General features: G+C 43.7%; 2 protein-coding genes and 1 non-coding gene across 3 annotated transcripts in view; 1 reads left to right on the top strand and 2 right to left on the bottom strand.

The window, feature by feature from the left end:
• LOC115580707 (FERM domain-containing protein 5-like) overlaps positions 1-14,251 on the bottom strand; it is a 73,887-nt gene extending 59,636 nt beyond the window's left edge. Inside the window, exon 1 of the mRNA XM_030415308.1 lies at positions 13,711-14,251. Within this exon, the coding sequence (XP_030271168.1) occupies positions 13,711-13,812 (102 nt within the window). The 5' untranslated portion in view covers positions 13,813-14,251. The remainder of the gene's footprint in view (positions 1-13,710) is intronic.
• A 2,066-nt stretch (positions 14,252-16,317) lies between these two features.
• trnah-gug (transfer RNA histidin (anticodon GUG)) lies at positions 16,318-16,389 on the bottom strand. The gene has a single exon. It is a non-coding gene; the product is annotated as a tRNA-His (tRNA).
• Positions 16,390-16,859: 470 nt separating this feature from the next.
• On the top strand, positions 16,860-20,543 carry cry5 (cryptochrome circadian regulator 5). The gene is made up of 11 exons (XM_030415264.1): positions 16,860-16,979; positions 17,489-17,714; positions 17,859-18,053; positions 18,142-18,260; positions 18,356-18,510; positions 18,612-18,752; positions 18,882-19,049; positions 19,199-19,339; positions 19,438-19,589; positions 19,675-19,895; positions 20,000-20,543. The coding sequence occupies exons 2-11, from the start codon at positions 17,500-17,502 to the stop codon at positions 20,059-20,061; spliced, it is 1,569 nt and encodes a 522-aa protein (XP_030271124.1). The 5' UTR covers positions 16,860-16,979; positions 17,489-17,499; the 3' UTR covers positions 20,062-20,543.
• The last annotated feature ends 3,622 nt before the right edge of the window (positions 20,544-24,165 follow it).

Raw genomic sequence — 24,165 nt, 5'->3', positions numbered from 1 at the left:
TGGCCTCCACCTCTACTCTTAACCTGCCTCTGCGGAGTGCAGCAGGAAGAGCGCAGCTTCATCCCACATTACGGCGCAGGCAGCCTCACACTCCCCAGAGACGACAAACAAGACAAACAAATGCACACCGCAGACCGCAAACTCCACTGACCACACAGACAGAGGTGCTCCACATTAGCCCCCTGAACTACACATACATATACACCATCAACAAAACTACATAGCAGTGGACTTATTAGTAGAGCTATGGCAGATTGTTACAGCATATATGGTTGTGTTTACACTGCTTACAACAACAACAACATATAAAACTGAAAGAATAGCAGGAAACCAATACTTAAAAAAAAACATGAAAAATATTTAACCGATATCTTTTTAAGGTCTGTTTTCAAGTCTTTCAAGTTGGTGTCTTCTAAAAAACATTTACATGCTTTAATGTTGAAATGACACATTATTTTTCCCAGTCTGTCCAGTACTGCAGCACCTCTATTCGCTCCTGTCTCTTTAAGGCCCAGTCTGCTCTGATTGGTCAGCGTTCACAGGCCTGAGCAGGTAACGCCCACAGTTTGTATTTGTGTTTTTGAATCTACAGTCGTGCTGGGGGGCACTTCCTGTATTGCTGTGAAATCACAACTTCACGGATAATCTCTACAGCTCATTTAAGAAGACGGCTGCTGCGGGCTGATTGACTGTTCTGGTTTATCATTTAAACAAAAAAACAAAACAACGAAATTTCACCTCCTACATAATGTGATCTATAAAATCTTTATGTTGCTGCATTGGGAGGTTTCTGCTGACGCTCATCTCTAAACGTTAACGCGTTTTTATCACTGCTGCAGAGTAATTAGCAGACACAGTGTGCCACCCTTGTGAGATTCTCTTTAGTCATTACAGACATATTTATGGTGTAATATCTCCATTTCCTCTCATCCAATGTAAACCTTTCTTTCTCAAGCACCTGCAGGCGCGCGCACGCACACACACACACACACACACACACCACACAGAGGATACTGTTGTCTGTAATGTGCCGAGCCAGCAGGCAGCCCTACAGGACGTCAGCATCCGCGCGTAATTAAAGCTTTTCGCCTTTTTTCTTTACAAAGCACCCTGCGCACACCCCAGCGGACACACGACACCAGCAGCATTTCTTTTTGGTGCCATCTTTTATTAATGCACGGATTCTCACAAATATTGCACACGGGAAAATCAGATATGAAACTTGAACTCTCTCTTCGTACACAAGCAAAGAAGAGACGTACACACACTTAACAATTAAGAGCACCTCTGCGAAAACATCATTAGTATGGTGATTAAATGGCAACCTTTGGAGCCAGAAGGAAGTAGATCATGAATAACACATGAGGCCCAAGTCTGGGAAAAAAAAAAAAAAAAATCACAACAGAATGAATTCGAAGTTGTGCGCGGCCGACATCAGTCTCGAGACAGAATCACCGCTGTGCCCGAACTCCTCCTGACGTCCTCAACTCTGCAGCAAGCCTCTGCCTTTTCCCAAATAAGCCCCGTCTCCCCTTTCAAGTGTGACATAAAAGGAGGGAGAAGAGAGGAAAGAGGGAAGAGGAGCATCTCTCCAGCGCCGACGAGAACCCGCTCTCTTATTTCCGTAAAGCCTCTAAGATTTCCCCGCTGTAAAGCTCGGGCGAGAATATCAACCAGTGTTGAGGGGCTAATACACATTCATTCCGCTAATCTCCAGAGCCTGGCTGCAGCTCTCTGAAGACACGGTGTACCTTTAACGCCTCGCTGCAGCTGGGCCAAATGTTGTGGATGGAGGAGTGACAGAATGTACTAATTGAGACATCTACGAAAAGATATTAAAAAAAGGGACAGAGACAAAATAACTGAAGAACATCCACTTCCAGGCCTTTCTTACCAGTCCCACAGTGGCACTTACTACATAATCCCCTTGCTGCACACATGCCATACATGCAGCGGGGGTGATCCAGTTTAGCTGGTTCCCCACATTAAACCACAATCTCCTTGAAGCCTCCCAAATATGACAGCGAAATTACTTAATTATGTTCCAGCTACTCAATTAAACGGAGCCATACAGGGCGCTTCTGTTCACACTACGCCGCGCAGAAAATCTTTAAGCACTGATCGTTTCCATTTTAATTAAATTGATGAAGTTCGGGTTGACTCGATGCGCTCTTGACCTTCTCTCCCCCGTGCGCTCTTCCATATGTGTTTGTTTGGATGGTGCGAGCACTCCGGTGAGTCAGACGCTGACGCCGAGCGGCTTTCTTCACTCCTTCCTCCCATTTTTATTACTAAAAGCATCAAAGGCAGCTGCGAAGACGCGCCGCGTCCCGGAGAGACGTAACTCATCGCTGAGAAAATGAGGCAGAGGATGAATATACAGCAGTGAGCGTTACTTGCCGGCTTCCCATTTCTTTGCTTGCTATGAAACTTTGGGTTGAGAGAAAAATAACGTTGGCCTGGTTAAAGCAATACTGGAGGGAAGTGAGAGACACAGACTGTAATGTGTAAACTAGCAGATGTCTATTACAAATGCTAGACATGAGAACCAAAACTAGGCAGACGCTGAGATTGGCAATATACTTCAAAACTTTATAAACCAGATAACTTGATAAGCAGATGGCCCCGCTTCGTACGATAAAATGATCATTTGTCTGATAAATTGATCCAGTATGATTGTGGTACACTCTGTATGCAGATCCTGCATGTCACTCACAAGCAACAAAGTCCCATGTACGTATCCAAGAACCCGTAAATCAGACTAAATGATGTTATGGACAAACTTCTTTTGTGGATTACTCATTGCAAAGAGAAAAAGATCTGTGCAAGTTTTACTTTTTATCATAGAAAGAAGCTGAAGTTCCTTACTTGACATCACACGTCCTGCAATGTGGCTACTGTGCATGCACACATCGTGATGTCGGTGCTGACACCATGTATTATGCAGTCCTACGTTACGATAGTCAAGAAAGTACTGAAAGAATATTCAAAGAAAGATATACAGTTAGATCTTTATCCCAAGGCGGTACAGATAATAACATTATTAAAAATGCAAATCCTATATTGTGCGCGTAGGACTTTTTTGCTCTTGGTGCTGAAAGAAGAATCTTTTTCTTTTACTTTTCATGACAACTCTAGCAGACACTGTGACTTTATTGACGTTGTGTCAACTCACACTGTATGTTTTAATCTACCTTCTGACCTCTGACACTGTGTGAATCGATGCACTGCACGCGAACACTGAACCTTCAGTCAGTCGTGTCCGGTGACAATACAGTTAAATAAAGTTTAACTGACCACGAGGTTAACAAAAAGAGAGAAAGGCGGCGCTGTTTTGTTGCAATTCTATCACAAACTGAAAGTAGAGGGAAAATAAAAAAACATGGAGCTGCTGATGTCTGGCAGAGACTACAGGCTGTTTTACAGTGAAGATCAGTTTTGGGTGTTACATTTTAAACGAACTCCAGTAAGTTTAAAACAAGCTCACTACAGCTTGGGATCTATCCATGACACTGTTCAGACTGCAAGGCAGCCGACCAAAGTTTGTGAAAGATTTCTTCGGGCGACCAAACTACGTAATACAGCCTCTATGCTTTACTTAGAATGTGAACGCAAAGTTCCTCAGAATCACAGTCAATCAACACCCAACACCTAGTGAGCTTACAGACAGGTGACAGCACTCTAGCTGATTTGTGTCTCATTTGTGATCTGATAAACAGCGAACGTATCAAATTTAGATCTCCATATTACTATTTTCCAAGTTGTCATATTTCCAGGGACCCACGAAAAAACAGCCATCAAAGCTTTCACCTTATGGAAGTGGATCTAACTTGTATAAACAACACACGCCAGAGGGCTCCTTCTACATTGTAACAACGCCGTCCCTTGAGCCATGTGCCGCCAGCGTTGATGTATATTTGCAAAGTCCTGACTCAGTTGATGTACCTTTAAAAGCCTTTTATGTGGCTAACAATGGCAGCGATACTTATACCCTTCAGTGAAATGACTCTCGCACCCTTATTGCTGTGTCACGTATAGCATGTCTTTGCAGTGTCATCTACCGGTGTCAGGTTCAGCCGGGGCAAGCTCATTAATCTGTTCAGCTGCAGTGCTACCGGCTGAGAGAGGAGGGAGACAAAGCCAGAGAGGAGAAGGGGAGAAATGAAAGTGAAAAAAGGAACAAAGGGGGGATTTTGTGGAATTCGGTGGCCAGCGGGAGAAAAAAGCACAAAAAAGAGTATAAAGGAGACTCCGACTGGTAGAGAAAGAGAGACGGAGAAGAAGAGGCGAGCAAAAAAGAGAGGAAGAGTCTGCAGAATTCGCTCTGCTTCACTGTAAAGCGCGGCTCCTCCTGATGCTGCTATACAGCAAAGTGACATCATTATAAAGCAGCCAAATGCCCCGAGAGTACGGGCTGATTCTCACGTCAATGCTGCTTCTGCACCACTATGACCTCATCAATCTCCTCCAGAGACGCGCATCGGACTTCTGCACTCACACACACACACGTTTGGAAAGCCAACAACAAGGAAACCACGATCTTCTCTGGCATGGTTTCTGAATGAAAGCCTCTGACTGACAGCAGAACAAACCCCATAAGCACCAAACTGTGACTCCCAAAACGGATGCCATTCGCACTTGAACATACTTTATTATTCACCAAAGGGTTTGCGATCTTCGAGCAAAGTCATACACATCTTAACTGTGTTTTAAACATTTTGTAGCCGACGTGTTGAAATACAGAATAGAATGACAAAAGGTTCAGTTGCTCCATCCAAAGTCAATCTTTAAAAATGTGAAATTTTATATAGCGCTTTTCCAGTACTCAAAGCACTTTACAGCCTCATTCACACGCTGATGGCGGAGACTGCTATGCAAGGTGCCAACTGCACATCAGGAGCAATTTTGGGGTTCAGTATCTTGCTCAAGGACACTTTGACATGCAGCTCAGCGGAACCAGGATTTGAACCATCAAACCTTCCAAACACTAGACAACCTGCTCTACCCTCTGAGCTACAGCTGCAAACATACAAGGAAATACCCGGTTCAGATGTGCCAACTATCAAGCTTCTTTAACAATAAAAACAACAGAGTATAACAATATTCTGATGGGAAACTTGACTTCATAACTTTGAAGTTTTGTGTTGCAAAAAATGTGTGTCGGTACAGACAAAGAAGCTCCAGTGTGTAATTGCTGTGGAATAGTCAATAGTTAAACGTCCGCTGATTATATTGAAAATGATAAAGCTGCACTAATTCAACATTAAAAGAAAATGGTATGGACTGAAACTGATCCTCACTGACAGCTCATTACCGTGAAGTAGCCATTACATGTTAATGTCTTCTGTTTTCTGTGAACCTCTAACATCGACGTTGACAGCAGGGTATTTGGGTCTGGATTCAATCAGTTGGTTTCCCTCTCCCTGTCCAGTTCTACGGTGGTAATATACTGTACGTGCTGATTAAAACAATCGAAGGCCGTGACATCGCAGGAGCCGTGGATATTACTGTCATGGCCAACAGGCGAATGTCCTAATCTGAGAGCACAGCGAAGCCTCGAGGGCTTATCTCACCATTTCTCCACATTATGGATTAACATGTTATTAAGCAGGGTGCCTTCACATCAGGAAGACGTGCCTCCAGCAGATTTCAGCAAAGCTGGCAGCGAGGCTGATAACCAGGAGCTCTGTCTGAAGCACATCCTACTTTTATTCTATATTAAGCCCTTACAGGTTCGAAAAAATCTGCTTAGAGGACCAGCGTTCCCAGTCTGTGGATTATTATGGGCAGAATCTCTGAGCACATGCATGTAAGTCACACATCTATTTTTCTAACTACTGTGTGCTGCACTTTTATGGCTATTCAGTCAGGGTGCTATGTGGTGCACCTATGGCTGCGGTGTGAGAGAGGCTATCCACAGTCTCAATGATGAACTTATTATTTAGATGACTAAAAATAAACAGACAGAACACCTCATCATATTTCCCATTTGGCTCCTTCAGCTCCTTTTCCCAATCCAAGCAGATTTGTGTTATCAGCTGCTGAGCAGATCCACCGGAGCTGAGACTAAGAGGCCTGATCAAAGACATTCTGACAGCAGTTTCTGAGTGAAGTGAGAGCGTTCACGCACGTCCCAGAGAATCCCAGATTCAAACACGCGTGCACAGCCGGAGCTCCAGTTGTTGTCCACCGACTGAATCGGGTTTCAACATTTTGGCTTTCTGCTTGCCAAAGCTGTCACACTGAGTCGCTTATTGATTATGTCTTTGTTTGACTGATTACACATTTACCAAACTGTTACAGATACCTCAGCAACCACCGTATTGATTGCCACAGCGTTTTCAACATATATTAATGGTTTCCAGACAACACATCCTAATGAAGTTGGTGATCCTCTGAGTTTTCCTCGACCACATTTGTTTAGTCGGAGTGAAATATTATGACTATTATTGGATGAAATGCATGAAGTGGGTACATTCATTCATTCATGGTCGCCTCAGGACGAAGTGTAATTACTTTGGTGACTTTTCATCTACCACCAATATGTGATCGAATCTTTAATTTATCCAGTACTTTGGTTTATGACAAATACATCATTCCGTCAGAAAGAACACGCGTTTAAGGCACTTACTTCACTTTTTAGAACAGAAAGCTCCAACAGTACTCCGTTGAGTTAACATCACACTTTGTCGGATCACGGTGGACAGATTTTTTTAGGTTGTGTGCAAATGTTAGCATGCTAGCAGGCTGGGCTACGACAGTGATGATGGTAAACATCATACCTGCTGAACATGAGCCTGTTAGCACTATGATGTCAGAGCGCGCATTTGGCTTGAGTTAAGTCTTGGACACATAGACTTGTATGGACGTCTCCAAGTGTGCCGGTGCAGCAGGGACAACAATGCAAAGTGTGAAGGGCTTGCTGCTGAGTTGAATACAGAACAGAGGGTGTGGTGATTAATAAACACACTCACAGCCAGTCATATCAGCGGTCAATCGCTCTGCCAGGTACAGGGTAGAAATTAGAGGTGTCGAAATTCTCTCGATTATAAGATGCATCACGTCTGCAGCCATAAATAATAACTGCCGCAGCGGGCGCAGCTAATCAGCCAAGATCTGAGGAGGCGCTGTCAAATTTGCCGTCCAAATCTGAGAGAGGTGTGCGCAGCAGAGTCAATAAATGCCTTATCTTAAATCTGCTGGGTGAAAACAATATTATTGTCGATTACGACAAATGTGTGAGGCGCTGCAGATGGATAAATGCAGCTTTTATTTTGTAGACCGCTGTGGTGCGATTATTGGAAGGACCTTCAGAATAAAAGGGGAATTTAAATGATAAAAAAGGAGCCATGTGCAGTAATGTAGATTATTGAGGATGCCATACACTGAGATGCACTGAGAATCGCTAGCAACGATGATAGAAATAACAGAAAATGCGCCTTCATGTGGTTATTTCTGCATTTTAAGAAGAAAACAAGAAACGTTTTGTTTTACTTTACTGTGGCAGTGACAAGCAGGTTTGAAGAGCCACCTGCAATTTGACATTTCCGGCACAAACAGCAGACTCCTGAGTGATAACTGACCCATCCGCAGTGTGTTTGCTTTTTTCTGGAGCAGCTTGGTGTTATTTGCACATAATTAAATAAAGGTAGACACAGTTAACAGCCACAAACGGTGGCACTGTGCCACGGTACAGCACTTCTCAATCAGAGGCAGCAGATTTATTAACATGTCTGTCCTGCTGCTTTCATACGGCTGGAGGGAGTTTTAATAACCAAAGGAGATTTTTCAGCAGCTGTTGACAACAGATACTGAAGAAGAAGCACTCCAACTCATTCTTTGATAAATGCAGACTGAATGATAGATGTTCCTGCTAACCACACAATAATTTTTTTTTCAAATTGAATCACATCTCCGGGTGAAGAGTGATTCAAGTAAAATGGTTTATTTACATGTCTGGCATCATTCTGTCTTTCCTCAGCATAGTGTAAGACCCCATTTCAACCTAAACACCATCACCTTATTTTGCACGGACTCGTTGAATGACACCCCCACCTGTTGTGGTTTGGTCACCTGACACTGAGCCTCTTGTATCTATAGAAGGAGTGGATCTTCTATGGATTCTGCCATATTGCATTGCCTTCTTTCTAGAGTGGCCCGGAATGGACAAACCAAACACCGACTCGAGAGAAAAAAGCCGTACATTTTTATGTGGGAAAGGGAGACACGAGGGGTGTGCAGTTGGTTGCAATCTGCAACTTCTCAGCCAGGTGCCGCTAAATCGTACACACTAGACCTATAAATGATTTACTGATACTGATTTACTATCACAAAGACATCTTCTGTTGATTGATCAGCTAACTTAATAGCGCAAAACTAAATCGAAACTATACTGCAGGTGATCACAGCCCCTGGCTTATAAGATTTAGGCATCATCGTCCTCAACATTCATTCAAAACCATTTCAGCAGCCATAATCCTCTCTGATAAGTGGGTTGTTATATATCAGTCAAGATTCTGGTAGTTCAATATATTAGACCCATGTATTAATGCTTTAAATTAATACGTTAATGATCTCTGGGTTCTTCCTCTGGGCTAAAATAAATAAATAAAAAGGCATTGGCACATTAGTGTTTGGCAGAGGAATGGTTCGGGCTGATCTTAATGATAAAACCTATGCTCCGATTTAGAGGTAAAATGTTACAAGATTTATCCATTATCATTATTTTAGCGAGGAGGGGAAAGAAAAGGCAGAGGGAGAGCAAACCCTCGCATGTATGAAAACAAAATATGTTACAGCCTCTATTCCAATTTTAGCAGCCGCGCACTAAGAAGAAAACAATATGAGATATGCAGAGAAGTCCACTTAGGAGACAAGAGCAACCTATTTCAATAATGCATTCACTAAACAAGAGGAGCTCCTTCCAAGTTCCGCATTTGGCTTCAATAGAAGGGTCCTAATTTCATTAGAGAACTATAAAGGATCTGAGCTGGTGCCAGGTGACTGAAGCACTTAGTCACAGTCATGATGTACGTCTTTCTGGATCAGTGCTATTTCTATCATTAATCTCGCTTTCAATCTCTGGAATACATCTTTTGGTTCCGCTGTAAGAATATTAATGTACAGCAAAATGGTTCCACAGTGTCCTCAACGGATATATTAATCCTGGACTGGCTGTTTTCCTCAGAAGGTCACAGAACAGTTTCTCATGTTGAGCTATGGGTGGAAAGCATCTGGTTTTTACCCCGATGGTAAACTTTGTTCTCATTAATGTTTAATATCTTCTGTTTCAGGTTATGGATGTTGAGTAGCTTGCATGTTTCTATAATGGTAATTGGTATTTATATAGCGCTTTTTCCAGTCTACTGACCACTCAAAGTACTTTACTTGTCACGTTCACCCATTCATATACTGATGGCAGAGGCTGCCATGCAAGGTGCCAACTGCACATCAGGAGCAACTTGGAGTTCAGTGTCTTGCTCAAGGACACTTTGACATGCAGCTCAGCTCAGCCAGGGGGAGCTGGGATTCGAACCAGTGACCTTCTGATAATTAAACAACCCGCTCTACCCCTGAGCTACAATCAAAAACATTACATTAAGGTGTAAAGGATGTGTGGCAGTATCTAAAGAAATACAATTGATTGGACCAGATGTGTAACCCCATGACTACATCACTCAGACCCGTACAGGGTATAATAGACCTTTCTCAAGGCAGACATTTTGGCTTGTCAAAGCAGGAACAACACAGGTCCGTCCAATAATGTCAACGATGGCTCCAAACCATTAAGTATCCAAGAAAGTCAGGTCAGTGAGTGAGTGAGTGAGCATGAACAATACCAGAGCCCTGGAGCAAGCTCAACTAAATGTAATGAAGCCATCATTAAAGTAAGAAATTACACCCGTGGTTGTCAAAATGTGTGCCAAGAAAAGGGTCTATCGTCAAACAAACAGTACAGTAGAATTAAGGGTGAATAACTTGTTGGTTAGGGTTTTTCTTGATGGAACTTGATGACAAAAAGATAACATCTAATCATGGAGCTCGGAGTGGGCGATATGGATGATATATTGTATGATGTATCATGATATTGATGTGATCTTCTTGGGAAGTAAATAAACTTCAATGCTGTCAAAGGTCCAATATGTAAGAATTGGCTTCCTGTTGAATTCATACTGCAAAAACAAATTGTATCCATGCTGTTAGCAGTCCAGCAAAGGAGCTTTGTAGCAGGATGGGCCGGGGCAAGCTAGTTAGCATGCTAAGAAGATATCTCTGCAATACTTAGATGTCATAATGTCAAAACTGTTATTTCTTCACATTCTTTTGATAATTTCTGATTGTTTCCTACTGAAATTCTTACATATTGCAGCTTTAACTTTAGCTTTAGCTCTGCTTAGCTCGGCTCAGCAGCATGGATGAATGCAGGTTCTGCTCCAGTGATGTTCAGTTGGAAAATCCACACTGTACCTGAAGTGTTCACGGGTATCACAGTACCAGGCCACGTCTGGTGAGACAGCACCCTCCACTGCACTGTGGCTGGCTTACCTGTCTGGAACTTCCCTGATCATCTTCTCCGGTGCTGAACCTTTAAGTGCTTTTCCACACCAGCCCCACTATCTTCACAGCATGCTAACCCCTCCACTTTCTCCCCCATTAATTAAACCTCTGCTGAATTCTCTGCTGGAAGAAGAAGCACAGCGCGGTGCATCAATCCTGGACTTAGGCTTTAAGAGATTGTTTCGTGACCTGTGTCTGCGAGAAGCCTGTGATAGGGCTGAATGGTGTCGAAAGAAAAGTGGGAATCAATGAGCATGAGTCTCCCCCTCCCCATTCTTCCAGGGTCAAGATGCAATCAGCAACAGTATCTGATGTGGACGGACGCACAGCGAGGGTGAGGCGGATGGGTGGTGGCAGTGGAATCTGAAAAGGTGGGAGCAGCAGGTGAGCGCACGGAACGGACGGAGTCTCGTTTGCTTCATCTTTACCTGGCTGCCTCCGTGTTCCACTCCACGCTGCCGTAACACTGAGATGTTTCTTTTTTTTTTGCCATTTATGAAGGTCATATCTAACATCATTCCTCTCTGATGTGACTTCAGTATAAGAGCAACACTTCAAGGTGAAGGCTAATTGAGCTAAATGGAGAGTGTGACCGTTGTTGAGCCCCACGAGAGGCCCTCATTCTGGGCCACATCTCCAAGGTGTGTGGGACAGGACGGCAGCTCCCGTTTTCGGTCTGCCGACGCTGGTGTCACGCTCCCGTAAGGCCACTGCAATGTCCTTTACGGAGATGAAAAATGACACGTTCATCTGTTCTTATTCAGCTTTTACGGACGCTTTGTGTAAAACACAATTAATACGGGTCCCTAAACGCTGTGTTCGTACATTCTCGTGCCAGCGAACAAATGGCGGTGCTGTTGTACTGAACAAAGGACGATTGATTAAGCCGATGATCCTATTTATGTTTCCATTTCGATCAGTTGTGCTTCATCAAGGGCCCCGTGGTGGGAATTAACGGCATATTTCATTATTTCCCACCATGGGAAATGAATGGAATACGCCAATGGAGAGCTAATCCCTCTCAACAGAAGCTCCACTACAAAATTAGGCATTCAGTCCCCGCCGCGTGCTTTCAGATGCGAGAAGGGCGGGATCAGCATATCTTGACAGCCAAACACTTTGAATGATGGCCGGGCGAAGGAGCTGCTCATCAGTCAGAGGGGAGCAAGGGCAGGCTGTACTTTGGTAAACACAACTGATCACACACTGACTTCCTCTTACCGTTCAGGAGGTAAAAACGCACAATGTTTTGCTTGTAAAACATCAAAAATGAAGAGAAAGTGGGTGAAAGTTCCATCAACAACATATCATTTCTTAGCTATTCTCAAGATGGAATTGATAGAAAGCCAAACACAGGACTATGTTGCATAAAAAAAACCTTATCACATGTGTGAAATATCATGAAAAACAATCATGGCGCTCCTGCTTGTTGGCCTCAGATCCAGACAGGATGAGGGCGAGCACAGAGGACAACCCCGGCACAGACTGACGCGGAACCCTCGTTTCATCTGTCCCCCGAGCGCCGCCACTTTAACTCGTTAGACGTTGAAAGGCTTGCTTTGCCTTTGCCGTCACATCCGAGAAGTGAACAGGTGGTGACGGCCTTTGTGTGCTGTCATCTCTGATACAGCAGCGATGGAATCCCTTCAAGTAACGAGCATCAAACGCAGCTCAGAGGACCGGGTTTTGACATGCGCACGACAGGTTTCTCAACGATGCAGCCGCACTAAAAGACGTTAAAAGAAAACGGGGGGGGGGGGCCCACACAAAACACACACTTGATCTACAAAGCGGGTCGTAGACATTAATCAGTCGCTTGCTGCTCTGCTCTGACGCTCACAAACACACTGTCTGTTTATTGACTCTGGTCATGTCTCGCCTGCGTCCATGTCAATAGAACAATTGATTTTTGAGTGTGAGAAATAAAGAGAAACGATTCAAACAAGTCTTTTCGGGAGCCACCAAGTGGCTAATCCGATGTGCCGAAATAGTCGATAACGGCAGATTAAATGGAAGAACTATCAGTGAACCTGTCACAGGAGCTAAGGACGCTGCTCTACACCAGGTAACCAGAAAACAGAAACACAACGAAACAGAAGTGTAACAAATCGAACCTCGGCCCGACAACAACACAAGTCTCCGAGGTGACCGTGAATCAATGCCACTATACTAACGACAAATAAAAACCAACGATGGACCAGTTTGAAACAAATACAAACAACCACAAAGTCTGAATGAAGGACGGATGAATCGGTAGAATCAGACCACAGGCTCTTAAACAAACATCCCCAACAACCAGCTTTAATAAATGCATTGAGTGATTGTTAGATAAGGAAGAAGCTGATGCAGACTGTGTGTCCACGACTAATTCCTCCCGAAGCTGATAAGAAGATGCAGTCGATGGGGCAAAGGAAGAACAGATCGATCTATAAACTGCTTCACAGCTTTATGATCCAGAGAAAGTTTGATCAGCTTTTCTCGCACCAAACCGCTTATTTCTGTGATTTTGCCTTCTTGATTGTAAAACACTGCACTAAAGCAGGAGCCTGAGTGATCCTCCCCTGGTCAACCCCAGGGTCAGTCTGAAGGGCAAATGGGCAACTGAAGGGCTTGACACATACTCAGTTGTGACAAATGAAGGTGCTCATCCTCTATTTAGACTGATTCAAAACCTCTTCTCTTTATAGACAGAAAAGCCCTCAGTGCCTCGGGCCTGCCTCATGATGTAGAGGATCCAGAAATCCTCCCTGAGCCCCTCCGCGGAAATCGTTCAAGATCAGATTATCCAGATTTTGTTTTTTTTTTATAATGCATTCAATGCATGCGTGGAGCTGCAGACTGACAGCAGCTTATGGAGGAGATTTTCTTTGCTTTTGGTTTGCTTGGCTGATTAATCATCCTTGAGTGCGCTACGCAATGCACACCACAGGCGGTCATGACGTCCTCACAGGTAACCGTCTGCAGCCCATTGATGCTGACAGACGTCTGCTGAGATGTGAATGACTCCTTTTTTAATCTGTGTGGTTTTTTTGGAGATGCATTCCCCAATTCCCCCCTTTTTTTTGCTCTACCTGCTCTCCACCCGAAAGCATGTCCTCACACCACAAAGGTGATCCGAGAGACACACACAGGAAACGGTCCCCGGTGACTGACCTGTATCGTGCAGGTGTACTCCGAATCGTCCAGCAGCCTCACTGTGCAGTTGCATTCCCTGTCCAGACTCCTGATGCTGCTGCTCATCAGTCGGCTCAGCATCTTCTCGGTGGTCTGCGTGCGGGACCGCAGCGGCGCGCATACATACAAGTTTGGATCTGCTGTCACGTTAACGACGCCCCTGCCTCTGCTCTCCGGTCCAACACCTGGTCAGCGGCAGCGAGTGTGCGGAGCGGCGGCGGCGGTGGTGCATCGTTTGTTTCATCCGCGTGTGAGCGCCGGGGGGGCGGGGGCTGGTGCGTTTCTCCACTGGGGGCGAGGGGGGTTTCTGGGAAAATAGTGCTACTGCCTGCGCTGCTGCTGCCTCTCTGGTCCGGTTAGACTGTCACCCCTCACCACACCTTCCCCCTCTCTCGTCTCCCCGCCGTTGCCATGCCGCTCTAACGCCGCTGGGCGGGCCGAAGAAGAGAGTGGCGAGTCCGCCAGCCAACGGAGCTGTGAGCGAGGTGCTGCCTTCACAGAGGGGACGAGCGGAGACGACATTCCGATAGGCTGCTGTTCGTCGTGACTACAGCCACATGGTTGGGAATAATAACACAGCAGGAGGCGGGCCTGAAGTGTCCACGGCTCTTTATGAAGCTGCAGGAGCTGGTGGACATTTCTCTGTGTGTCTGCGGAGCCAGACACAGAGAGTGAATAAATATACACACAAAAACACTTTTTACTGATGCAGTGTCACGTGAATGTGATTTATCATAAAAAAGCATCACCCGAAATATCCTAAAAACAGTTTAAGTGCTCACTGACACTCATCAGTATTCAAGCATGAGCCAAATTACCCCATACACCACTTTGTTGGCTCGCGATCTGAGTACAGTCGCGATATTTCCGACAGAGCTTAAAGGCAGCAGCACATTTTTCCCCCCATATTCTACAATTTTTAATGCTCCACAGGTTGTTCTGATATTTATGCCTGGTGAAGCCAGATAGTACTCTTTCTGGTTTTATATAGGGCAGGTGAGTAAACAAACAAATACAAACAAATATAAATAAATAGGCTGCAGTACTGGAAGACCTCTGGAAGCATAAATTCGAGTTGCATCTCTTCAAACTTTTATATAAAATTTGTTGAGAAAAGAATAAAAAGTTGTTTTCTAGCACCAGTCTCATTCACTTGTATGTATAGGCTTGCGAGTTTCGAGCAGAATCAGGATTAAAGGATACATTCACCCTAAAATTAAAATTCAGTCTCTGATTTGGAAAGTTGGGTGAGGTTTTGTCGTCCGCAAAACATTTGCGGAGCTCCACAGCAAAGCAGCATTTCTCCAAGACAGCTGAAGTGGATGGGGACTTGTTTTGAACGTAAAACAGCATCGACAAAATATGTGTCCATACAGCTCATCCAGCATAATCCAAGTCTGTAGAAGCTCTGCGATTCTAGATTGAGTAGAAAAGACGTGTACACCCTCAACATGCGGTCGACCTGCTTGCTAATGCTTTTAGCTTAGCATCTACGGTGAAGATCTCTGCTTAAAAGAGGATCTTTGTGTCTTTTCATTCAAATCAATTTGCGATATCAGGGCATCTGGAGCCATTTCAGTTTAGGTTTTTTTAAATACATTTTCATTTTTTGGTGAACCTGCCCTTTAAATGCTGCTCACAGAGCCCACATTCACAGCTTCTCAGAGCAGCTGCAGCCATGAAAACCCTGAACGTCCTGATTGATTGTTTGACTCTCACCTGCATCACCTCCCTGTTTCCTTGACTCTGTCTCCCTCTAGTGGTGCTTGAGGAGGAGAAACCTCGGAGTACAATAACACTTTCGGTTTTATTTTGTGGCTGTGAAAACATCCTCAACGTAACTCCCGCTTCCACACTTTAAAAATACGTCTGCCACCACCAGTGTCGAAGTGTAGCGTTTATGCAGTTTTTTTTTTTAGAATACATCCACACCAACACGACTTTATTAATACAGGCTCTGTGTGTTTGATATAACCGAGCCTATAAACTGAAATTAGTCTAATGATGACCTCCCTTATGCGCTTTAACTTACATCCTTGAATCACACATATCAATCTTGCAATCCTTGTTCTGTGGACTTAAAACTGTAAAAAGCATAAGATATTTGTTGTCTTGTCCTGTTGTTATAATAGGCTACATTATAGAAGGCATATGTATTGTGTTTCACATGAGTAAGCCTCCGATCCTTTGTCTTACTGCTCGTCTCTGTGTTCATTTATTTAAGAAAGATCTAGGCTGCTTAATTGTTCTATAAAGGTTATTTGGGCATTTTTTGTTGAAAGTAGCTAAAAAAGTTTTGTATAAAGTAACAATTACTCCACGCAGACAGTCATATTGTAACGTAATATATCACTTTAAAATGAAGGTGACTGGTAATATATAATATGTTGCATTTTGGAAGTGAATTGCCTGCAGTATGTGAGTGTTTTAATAATAAACACGTGGCACCTCGTCCGTTCTTCATCCTGTTTAAAATAGACGCATTAAACCTTTCTTTTTTGTCACACAATTCAATATTTGCACTATACGAGCGAACGTGACAAAAACGTCAAAAGACAGCTCATCTGCCGTGACATTGTCCCACAATGCCGTGACCCGGATTCGAACCGGGGTTGCTGCGGCCACAACGCAGAGTACTAACCACTATACGATCACGGCGAGCTACGATGAGCTGATGGTTCTGAGAGAGGCAAAAAACAGTGTGATTAGTGGAACACGACCTCGGTGCGCATGTTGCATGAGGAGCTGTCAGTCTGCGGAGGGAATAAGCTCATTGTCAGAACTGCTTGTTGTTTTTGTCTCGTAAAAGAGAAAACTACGTGTTTTATTCGACAGTCTTATCCAACAATGTGCCGATGAACATGTTTTATAACATCTGGGTGAAAATCTCATGAAGGCTCCACTGAAAGCACCGCGGACACACAGTAAATCATTCTCTGTGTAAAAACAGTGATCAGTATCATGAGTTTATGATGAAAATGTTTAAATTATTAATATTAACAGAGTGTATCTGTAGTCTTGTTTGCACGACGGGGACACCTGGTGGCCAAAGAGGTGAACTGCGGGTGCTGCACGTTGTGGGCTTCGCCAACTCCACTCTCATTGGTTGTTTTCGCCGCAGACGTAACACAGCATCCGGTTTTGTAACGCATTCAATGTGGTTGTTACAAAACACACGTTTTCATAGTAAACACACAGTTCACAAACGGACCGAGCGGGAGTTATTTCTCTCTCAGGGAACAATCAAGGTAAAGCTTCTCCTCAAATCTGGGTTTAACTTAAGAAGGTGACTCTGATCTGTTGTTGCATCGCTTCTCTGTGTTCCCCCCGTGTTGACGAATCTGTAGGATGCAAAGTAAGGCTGCACAGTTTAATGGCAAAATAATCGAATTTGCAAGGACGATCAGCAAAGGAGTCACAAAACTGTGTTTTAGAGAAATGTTGTAGCGCTGCAGAGATGCTCTGGCCTACAAAGCTTGTTCTCCATATGTAATAAAACATGTTTGTTTGGCAGAGACCGGAAGAAACACCACATCATCATGAGTTTACTAGATATCTTGTTGTCTTTGAGTTTCATCTTGTCATTTCTGCAACTGTTTGAACATGCAGACTGCACTTTGTGTCAGGTTTGATTGACTCCTTCCAGTCCAGATCACATCAGCATAATGCCTGTGTAACCCTGCACATATACCGAAATACTGAAAATGATGTACATATAGTCTATAAGTCTGAAGAAATGTCTGTGATGTGTTCCCAGATTTCTCCAGCATGGCTCACACATGTGTTCACTGGTTCCGCAAGGGACTCAGGCTGCATGACAACCCAGCGCTGATGGCTGCTCTGAGGGACTGTAAGGAGCTCTACCCGGTCTTCGTCCTGGACCCAAACCTCCACAACAACACCTGTGTTGGCATCAACCGCTGGAGGTTCCTCATTGGAGCCCTCAAAGACCTGGACTGCAGCCTCAGGAAGCTCAACTCCAGGTAGACGCGCAGGGACGGCATTAGGAAACACAATCCTGATTGCCATTTTCAGGTCTTGTCTTCAGTTATAAGACTGATGTCGCGCTGCTGTTATCATATACACGTTGTGATGTTGTAAGTTAGTGGTGTGTTGGACTCCTTCAGGCTCTTTGTCGTGAGAGGAAAGCCGGAGGATGTGTTCCCCACGCTGTTCAACGAGTGGAAAGTAACCAAGCTGACCTATGAGTACGACACGGAGCCCTACAGCGTGAGGCGGGACAAAACTGTGATGGCACTGGCCAAAGAACACGGAGTGGAAGTCATCTACAAAGTCTCACACACTCTTTATGACATAGACAGGTACTCACGCATGTATTGCTTTGCTTTCGCAATTGATTCTTCTAAAACATCTTATTGCAGTTCTTGATATTGTCCGTCACGTTGACAGGATCATTGAGGAGAACAATGGGAAGCCTCCTCTCACTTATAACCGTATGCAGGCGATAGTGAAGACTCTCGGCCCCCCTAAGAAACCCATTCCAGCCCCCACCATGGAGAACATGAAAGGTACAAACAGCACTAGATGATGCAAAGTGTCGTCACAGAGCACTAAAACGAGCTAATTACATGTAAGTGATTGATTTGTATCTCTTCTGTCCAAGATGTGCAGACCCCTTGTTCAGAAAGCCACGAGAAGAAATACGGGATCCCCACGCTGGAGGAGCTCGACCAGGACGCTGCAGCTCTCGGAGAGGACAAGTTCCCAGGAGGAGAGCAGGAGGCTCTGAGGAGACTCGATGAACATATGAAGAAAACGGTATTTCAGCGTCACGCACATGAATTCTTCTTCCCTACATGAGTGAAGAGTGAGAACCTATGATGTTTGACTTATGTGTTTCGACTTTTTCCTCACTTCAGGGATGGGTGTGCGGCTTTGAGAAGCCCCAGACTTCCCCAAACTCTCTGAGCCCCAGCACCACGGTTCTCAGTCCGTATGTCACCATCGGCTGCCTGTCTGCACGGACCTTCTGGTGGAGGCTGACGGACGTCTATCAGGGAGTGAGTGTCGCCTTCACAGTCCAGTTTTTGGGAGATAGTGTGTTTATATGTGTGAACAAGGCTGCACCATTGATATCCGTCTTATCTGTCTGACCTCGTCTGACTTTCGGGTGTTTTTGGTGTTTGCAGAAGAAGCACTCAGATCCTCCGGTGTCCCTGCATGGCCAGCTGCTGTGGAGAGAGTTCTTCTACACTGCTAGTGTGGGCATCCCCAACTTTAACAAGATGGAGGGCAACTCCGTATGTACCCAGGTGGACTGGGACTCAAACCCCGAATATCTGGCTGCATGGAGAGAGGTACTGAGTGCTTTCAAATCATTTTTATATTAAAAGTAATGTAAAGAAGAGAAATTATGCCGTTGGGCGTAGTTTACATGATAACCCAGTAGCATCACAATAAGAGATGATGCAAAATATTCAGTGTCAGGTGCTTTGTTTCCCCTCAGGCTCGGACTGGTTTCCCCTTCATTGACGCCATCATGACTCAGCTGAGGCAGGAGGGCTGGATCCACCACCTGGCAAGACACGCTGTCGCTTGTTTTCTCACCAGGGGGGACCTGTGGATCAACTGGGAAGAAGGCCAGAGGGTGAGTGAACGAAACCTGCATATAATGCTACCGTAGATCAGGTCGAGACACAAAACACGTTGCGTCTTCTTTTAACATTCTGTCCGCTGCTCCTGAAGGTGTTCGAGGAGCTTTTATTGGATGGCGACTGGGCCCTGAACGCCGGAAACTGGCAGTGGCTCTCAGCGAGCACCTTCTTCCACCAGTTCTTCAGGGTCTACTCTCCTGTCGCGTTCGGCAAGAAGACAGACAAAAATGGAGACTACATCAAGTAAGATCAGAATCCGAACAAGCTCGAGTTGTCAGAAGGCTTGTACGTCTTTTATGAATTAATTTTCCTCTACTCTGCTTTGAAGAAAGTACCTTCCTCTTCTGAAGAAGTTCCCAGCCCAGTATATCTATGAGCCCTGGAAAGCTCCACATAGTGTTCAGCAGGCAGCAGGATGCATTGTGGGTAAAGACTACCCGCATCCTATCGTAACGCATGAAGACATCAGCAAGACGAACATCCAGAGGATGAAGCTGGCTTATTCCAAGAGATCGGCAGATCCTGGAGCATCACCCAGCAAAAAACAAGGTATTGCAAGAAAAGATCACTTTCATGAGGGATTATCTGCTTTAATATTCATCACGTTTACAGGAAATACAACTTGTTTAATATTTTTTTTATTTTGCTCTCAGGTGTAAAGCGCAAGGCACCGACTGTCGTCGACATGCTGAAGAAGAAAAGTAAAAAGAAATAGTCCTTGCACAAGTAGACCTTTGGGCTAATCTAGACATGTTCATTATAAACTAAAGTTTATATATACAAGTACATCCTTTTATATAAATACAGTCCTTTTCATATCTCTCTCTATATATATATACGGTTAGTGAGAAGCTTTTCTCTCTTAGGTCTGGAGGCTTTCTACTTTATATTTCTTTACTCTTTATATTTGATCCATTTCATTGTTTACATGTCAGTGTAAATACTACATGTTTGGTCAGAAGTGTACTTCATTAAATCAGAATTTATGGAGCCTGATGGTCTCAACTTGTCTGAAGATGAGACAGGTTCTGTCTGCTTCACACGTTGACCTATTTATTGTTACTTGATGTCTTCTTATGCAGCAGAATGCTTTACTGTCACAGTCTAGAAATGCAATGTTTATTCTTTGCTACTTTTATACTGTACAATTACCTCTGTTTTTAACCCAACTCAATAAATAAATATTTCCAAAGTGTAGTCCAGATATAAACCACTGAGGTGATTAAAGAGCATCGTTGGAGCACAAAACAGCCAAATTCCACCAGAAATGAAACTGTTGTAGAGCACTCGATTTTACCACTAGAGGTCGCTGTAGTTCCACCTGCAGAAAAATCTGACACGTGGGCATCAATTTATAATGTCGATTATTTATTCATTAAAAGGATGAAGTTAGTGTGGATATGCTACAGAGACTTTTAGGGCTTCAATCTAATGCTGAATGACAAGCTGTAGAATGTTTCTGAATAACTGTGCGTATTCGTCGACAAAAAAACAAAAATGGAAAAGAAATGATGAAAGGAGTCGAAGATTTTACACACACCCCTACAGCAGCTGTGAGAATGTAATGATTTAATTGTGTGCAGAAAAGGAAGAAAACATTTTATCCCATCCCTGTAAGAGTGTGATGAAATCAAAAATAATATTATTTTGCTATTTTACATTTTCAAAAACCCAAAACATAATATCAAACACAGAGTCTATTCCCATTTTACCTCCATCGTGCAGCAATTCTAACCAAATGTCATTTATCTGCTTCTTCATGAAGTTTATTTTCAGCGCCTTCATCCCTAATTTGTTGAATTAAAAATGGCAACAGGCCAAATTTATCCCAATCGTCATAACGACCATCAGCTCCTTTCTAATGAGGAGCATGCTGCCGTATTAGCCAAGTCCCATTAGTCAATGTAGGACCACATACTGTATATGTTTACAGTCTGTGCCTCTGATTGGCTGAAGGCGGTGTGGGCTGCACAAGGCAACATAAAGACATGGTGTGTGTGTGTGTGTGTGTGTGTGAGGGGTACACAGCTGTCCTTGGAGGTCAAGTCTTCTCCTGTTTCTGCTTCCTTGGAGCTGACACTGGTGTGAATATCCAGAAGATGATGTCACAGCCTCAGCAGCGGGCCAGACGCCCCGTACAAAGCCAAGCTCAGTTTCCACAGAGACTGTCAAACATCAAAACAATCTGCTGTCCAACTGTGCGTCCGTGTGGGAGGGTGTTTTGGGGGTTAGACTTGGCACCGGGCCACTCAGCCATTAAACTCCCACGGCGGGAGTCTTACAGGTCTGGCTGAGCCTGAAACACCAACTTATTTGATATTTTCCCAGAATTCACAAGAGAAACTGATCTAAAAGTCTGGGTCCTTTGATCATCTTAAACTGGCCCCCCTGCTCCCAGAAAGGTGAATTCATCTGTGATCAAAACCCCAATAATAACCGGCCCTGACGCTGTCTATCCACTGGTGCGCCCCTCTCCTCGCCTGTCCGTGTCGACACCTCATCCACTCGGACCATCTTGGATCTGGGTGCTGTAATATCCCAGCTGGATTAGAACAGCGTGTTCACCATGCAGCAGGTGTCTCACGCAGCTTTTTAACAGTGGAGATTTCTCTCAGGAGTTTGTTTGCTCCGCGGGCAGCAACATCAACCAGGGAATTCCCAATTTAGATGCCGTGCTTTTATAACTCTGTGGCTGCGATCTGGCAAGTGTTGTTTTTTTCAGAATCACCTTTATTAAGCAAGTGTAGAAAATATTAGGAGTCATAGCTCTCAGTGCAGCTTACTCACACAAACTAAAAAAATATGAGCTAAAAATGGTTTGATAAAAAATATATTCCATAGAATTCTGCGTACAAGTCAAGTTCTCTGTTCTATGTATACATTATATATATATATATATATATATATATATACATTATATACATACATACAAACATACTCAGGTATACTGTAACATTTATTTTTACCATCAATTTTCATCAGTTATTACCTATTTTAGTGCTGCTCATTATTATCTACACTGTAGTTACCATGTAGTACAAGGCACATATCTTTACTTATTTCCATTAATATGTATATTTATTGATATAGTTGTCACATATTGTAGTTAATGCACATAATTTTATACCTTTATTTTATTTTGTATTTAATACAAACTTGTCTGGCCTATTACCTATTCTCTGTTTTATATATTTCCCCACAATTCCTCTAAACCAGAGGTGACTAAACTGTTTTACTTCAAGGGCCCAAACTGAAACTGAGTGATGGGCCAAAAACCAAACACTTATTGTATTTTTAAGAGCCAAAATGGTTCTTGGATCCCAAATTCCCTGTGGAAAGTGTCCCTTGTTCTCAGCTTATGAATGATAATTAATAATCATTGATCCTACATTCTTGAAGAACATTTTACCGAAAAAAAACAACAAATTATGATTTATATTGTTATTTTTCTGAATCAATAAAGCATTTCCGATTCTGATTCCATTTCATTAACTGACATTCCAAAATAATAGGAATGCACTCAACGACACAATTAGCCAATAGGAAACACTATATTGCCCCGTTGTCACTCATATGAAGCAGCTCTAGCTTCAGTGTCTTAAAGTGGATCAGTCCAAGTTTACATCACCTTATTAACCATTTGCTCGAGATTAACACGACACCAGTGGACGTGCTCTGATTTCTCGTTCTGATTATACGGCAGCCAACAATTCACTGAGACTCTCAAAGCTCTGTCAGACTTTACCTGGTGAGAAGCTACAGACAACACCTGCTCATGGCAAAACTGTTGCAACTGTTTAATTGCACACAAAAATGAAACTGAATCGACATTCATCATTTTTGGCCGAGTCAAGTGCAGAGCGGTTCGCAAGCGGCTGAAGGCAAACAACCAAACAAAAAAGAGTGAGTCCGTTTTTTTTCTGCGAAGACTTCACAATTGTATCTTTTAGTGGGACAGAAATGATATTAGTACAAGGAGAGCGAGGGACAGCAGGAATTCGTGAGTGAAAGGATCATGAGCACGCGCTGAAAGGTCACTATTTATTGGGCGGCCATGGAGCTGGTAAATAAACTCCACAGTGAAACTGAAGAGGTGACAGTTGGCCAACCTGCTTCATACCTTTTTGGTCTATCCCTAAATCCACCAGCACACACACACACACACACACACACACACACCCCTGTACACAACAGTCCTTTAGAGCCAGGCTAGTCCATTACCACTGTGCTTCTAATGACTGATTATGACAATTTACATTTGCCCAGCGGTAACCTCCACCTATATCTGATAGAGCACAATTATGTTTGCAAAAAGACAGATAATGGCATCAACAAAGCCTGGAGGCAGTGATCTCAGCGAGCAGCATCAATAAATCAGCCAGACTAAAGCCACAACAGGATTTCGAGAAGCGCTATACATAGCAAAGCATGAGGCAACGGTCATGCAATGTTGTAATCGTGCCCCCACCGGACACCGACGTCTGAATTCAGATTTGGAGAGGGGATTGTTAAAACGTTGGTGGCGTGACGGTTTGTTCGGGGTAAGGCTGACGTGGACAGCAAAAATACGTGAAAGAAAAACTAAAACGTGCTGCATGATGCAGTCAGAAGAGAAAGATCCTCACTGACTGACGCCTAAACAAACCAAATTAACACACTCTCTTCGTTTTCATGACTGAATAAACAGACAAAGTGACTTTCAAGGACAACACAATTTCACTTTGTTTATGTGACGGACCCTACCACCTTTCTGGCTTCAAACAGTGTTCTGGGGACCTCATTTTCCCCTTGGAACAACTTGTGTATTAATCTATGGAAA

The sequence above is a fragment of the Sparus aurata genome, chromosome 4 (assembly GCF_900880675.1).
Source record: "Sparus aurata chromosome 4, fSpaAur1.1, whole genome shotgun sequence".
NCBI classification, from domain to species: Eukaryota; Metazoa; Chordata; class Actinopteri; order Spariformes; family Sparidae; genus Sparus; species Sparus aurata.
Note: the sequence above shows the minus strand (reverse complement) of the source record. Positions and strands in the feature narration are given on the sequence as shown.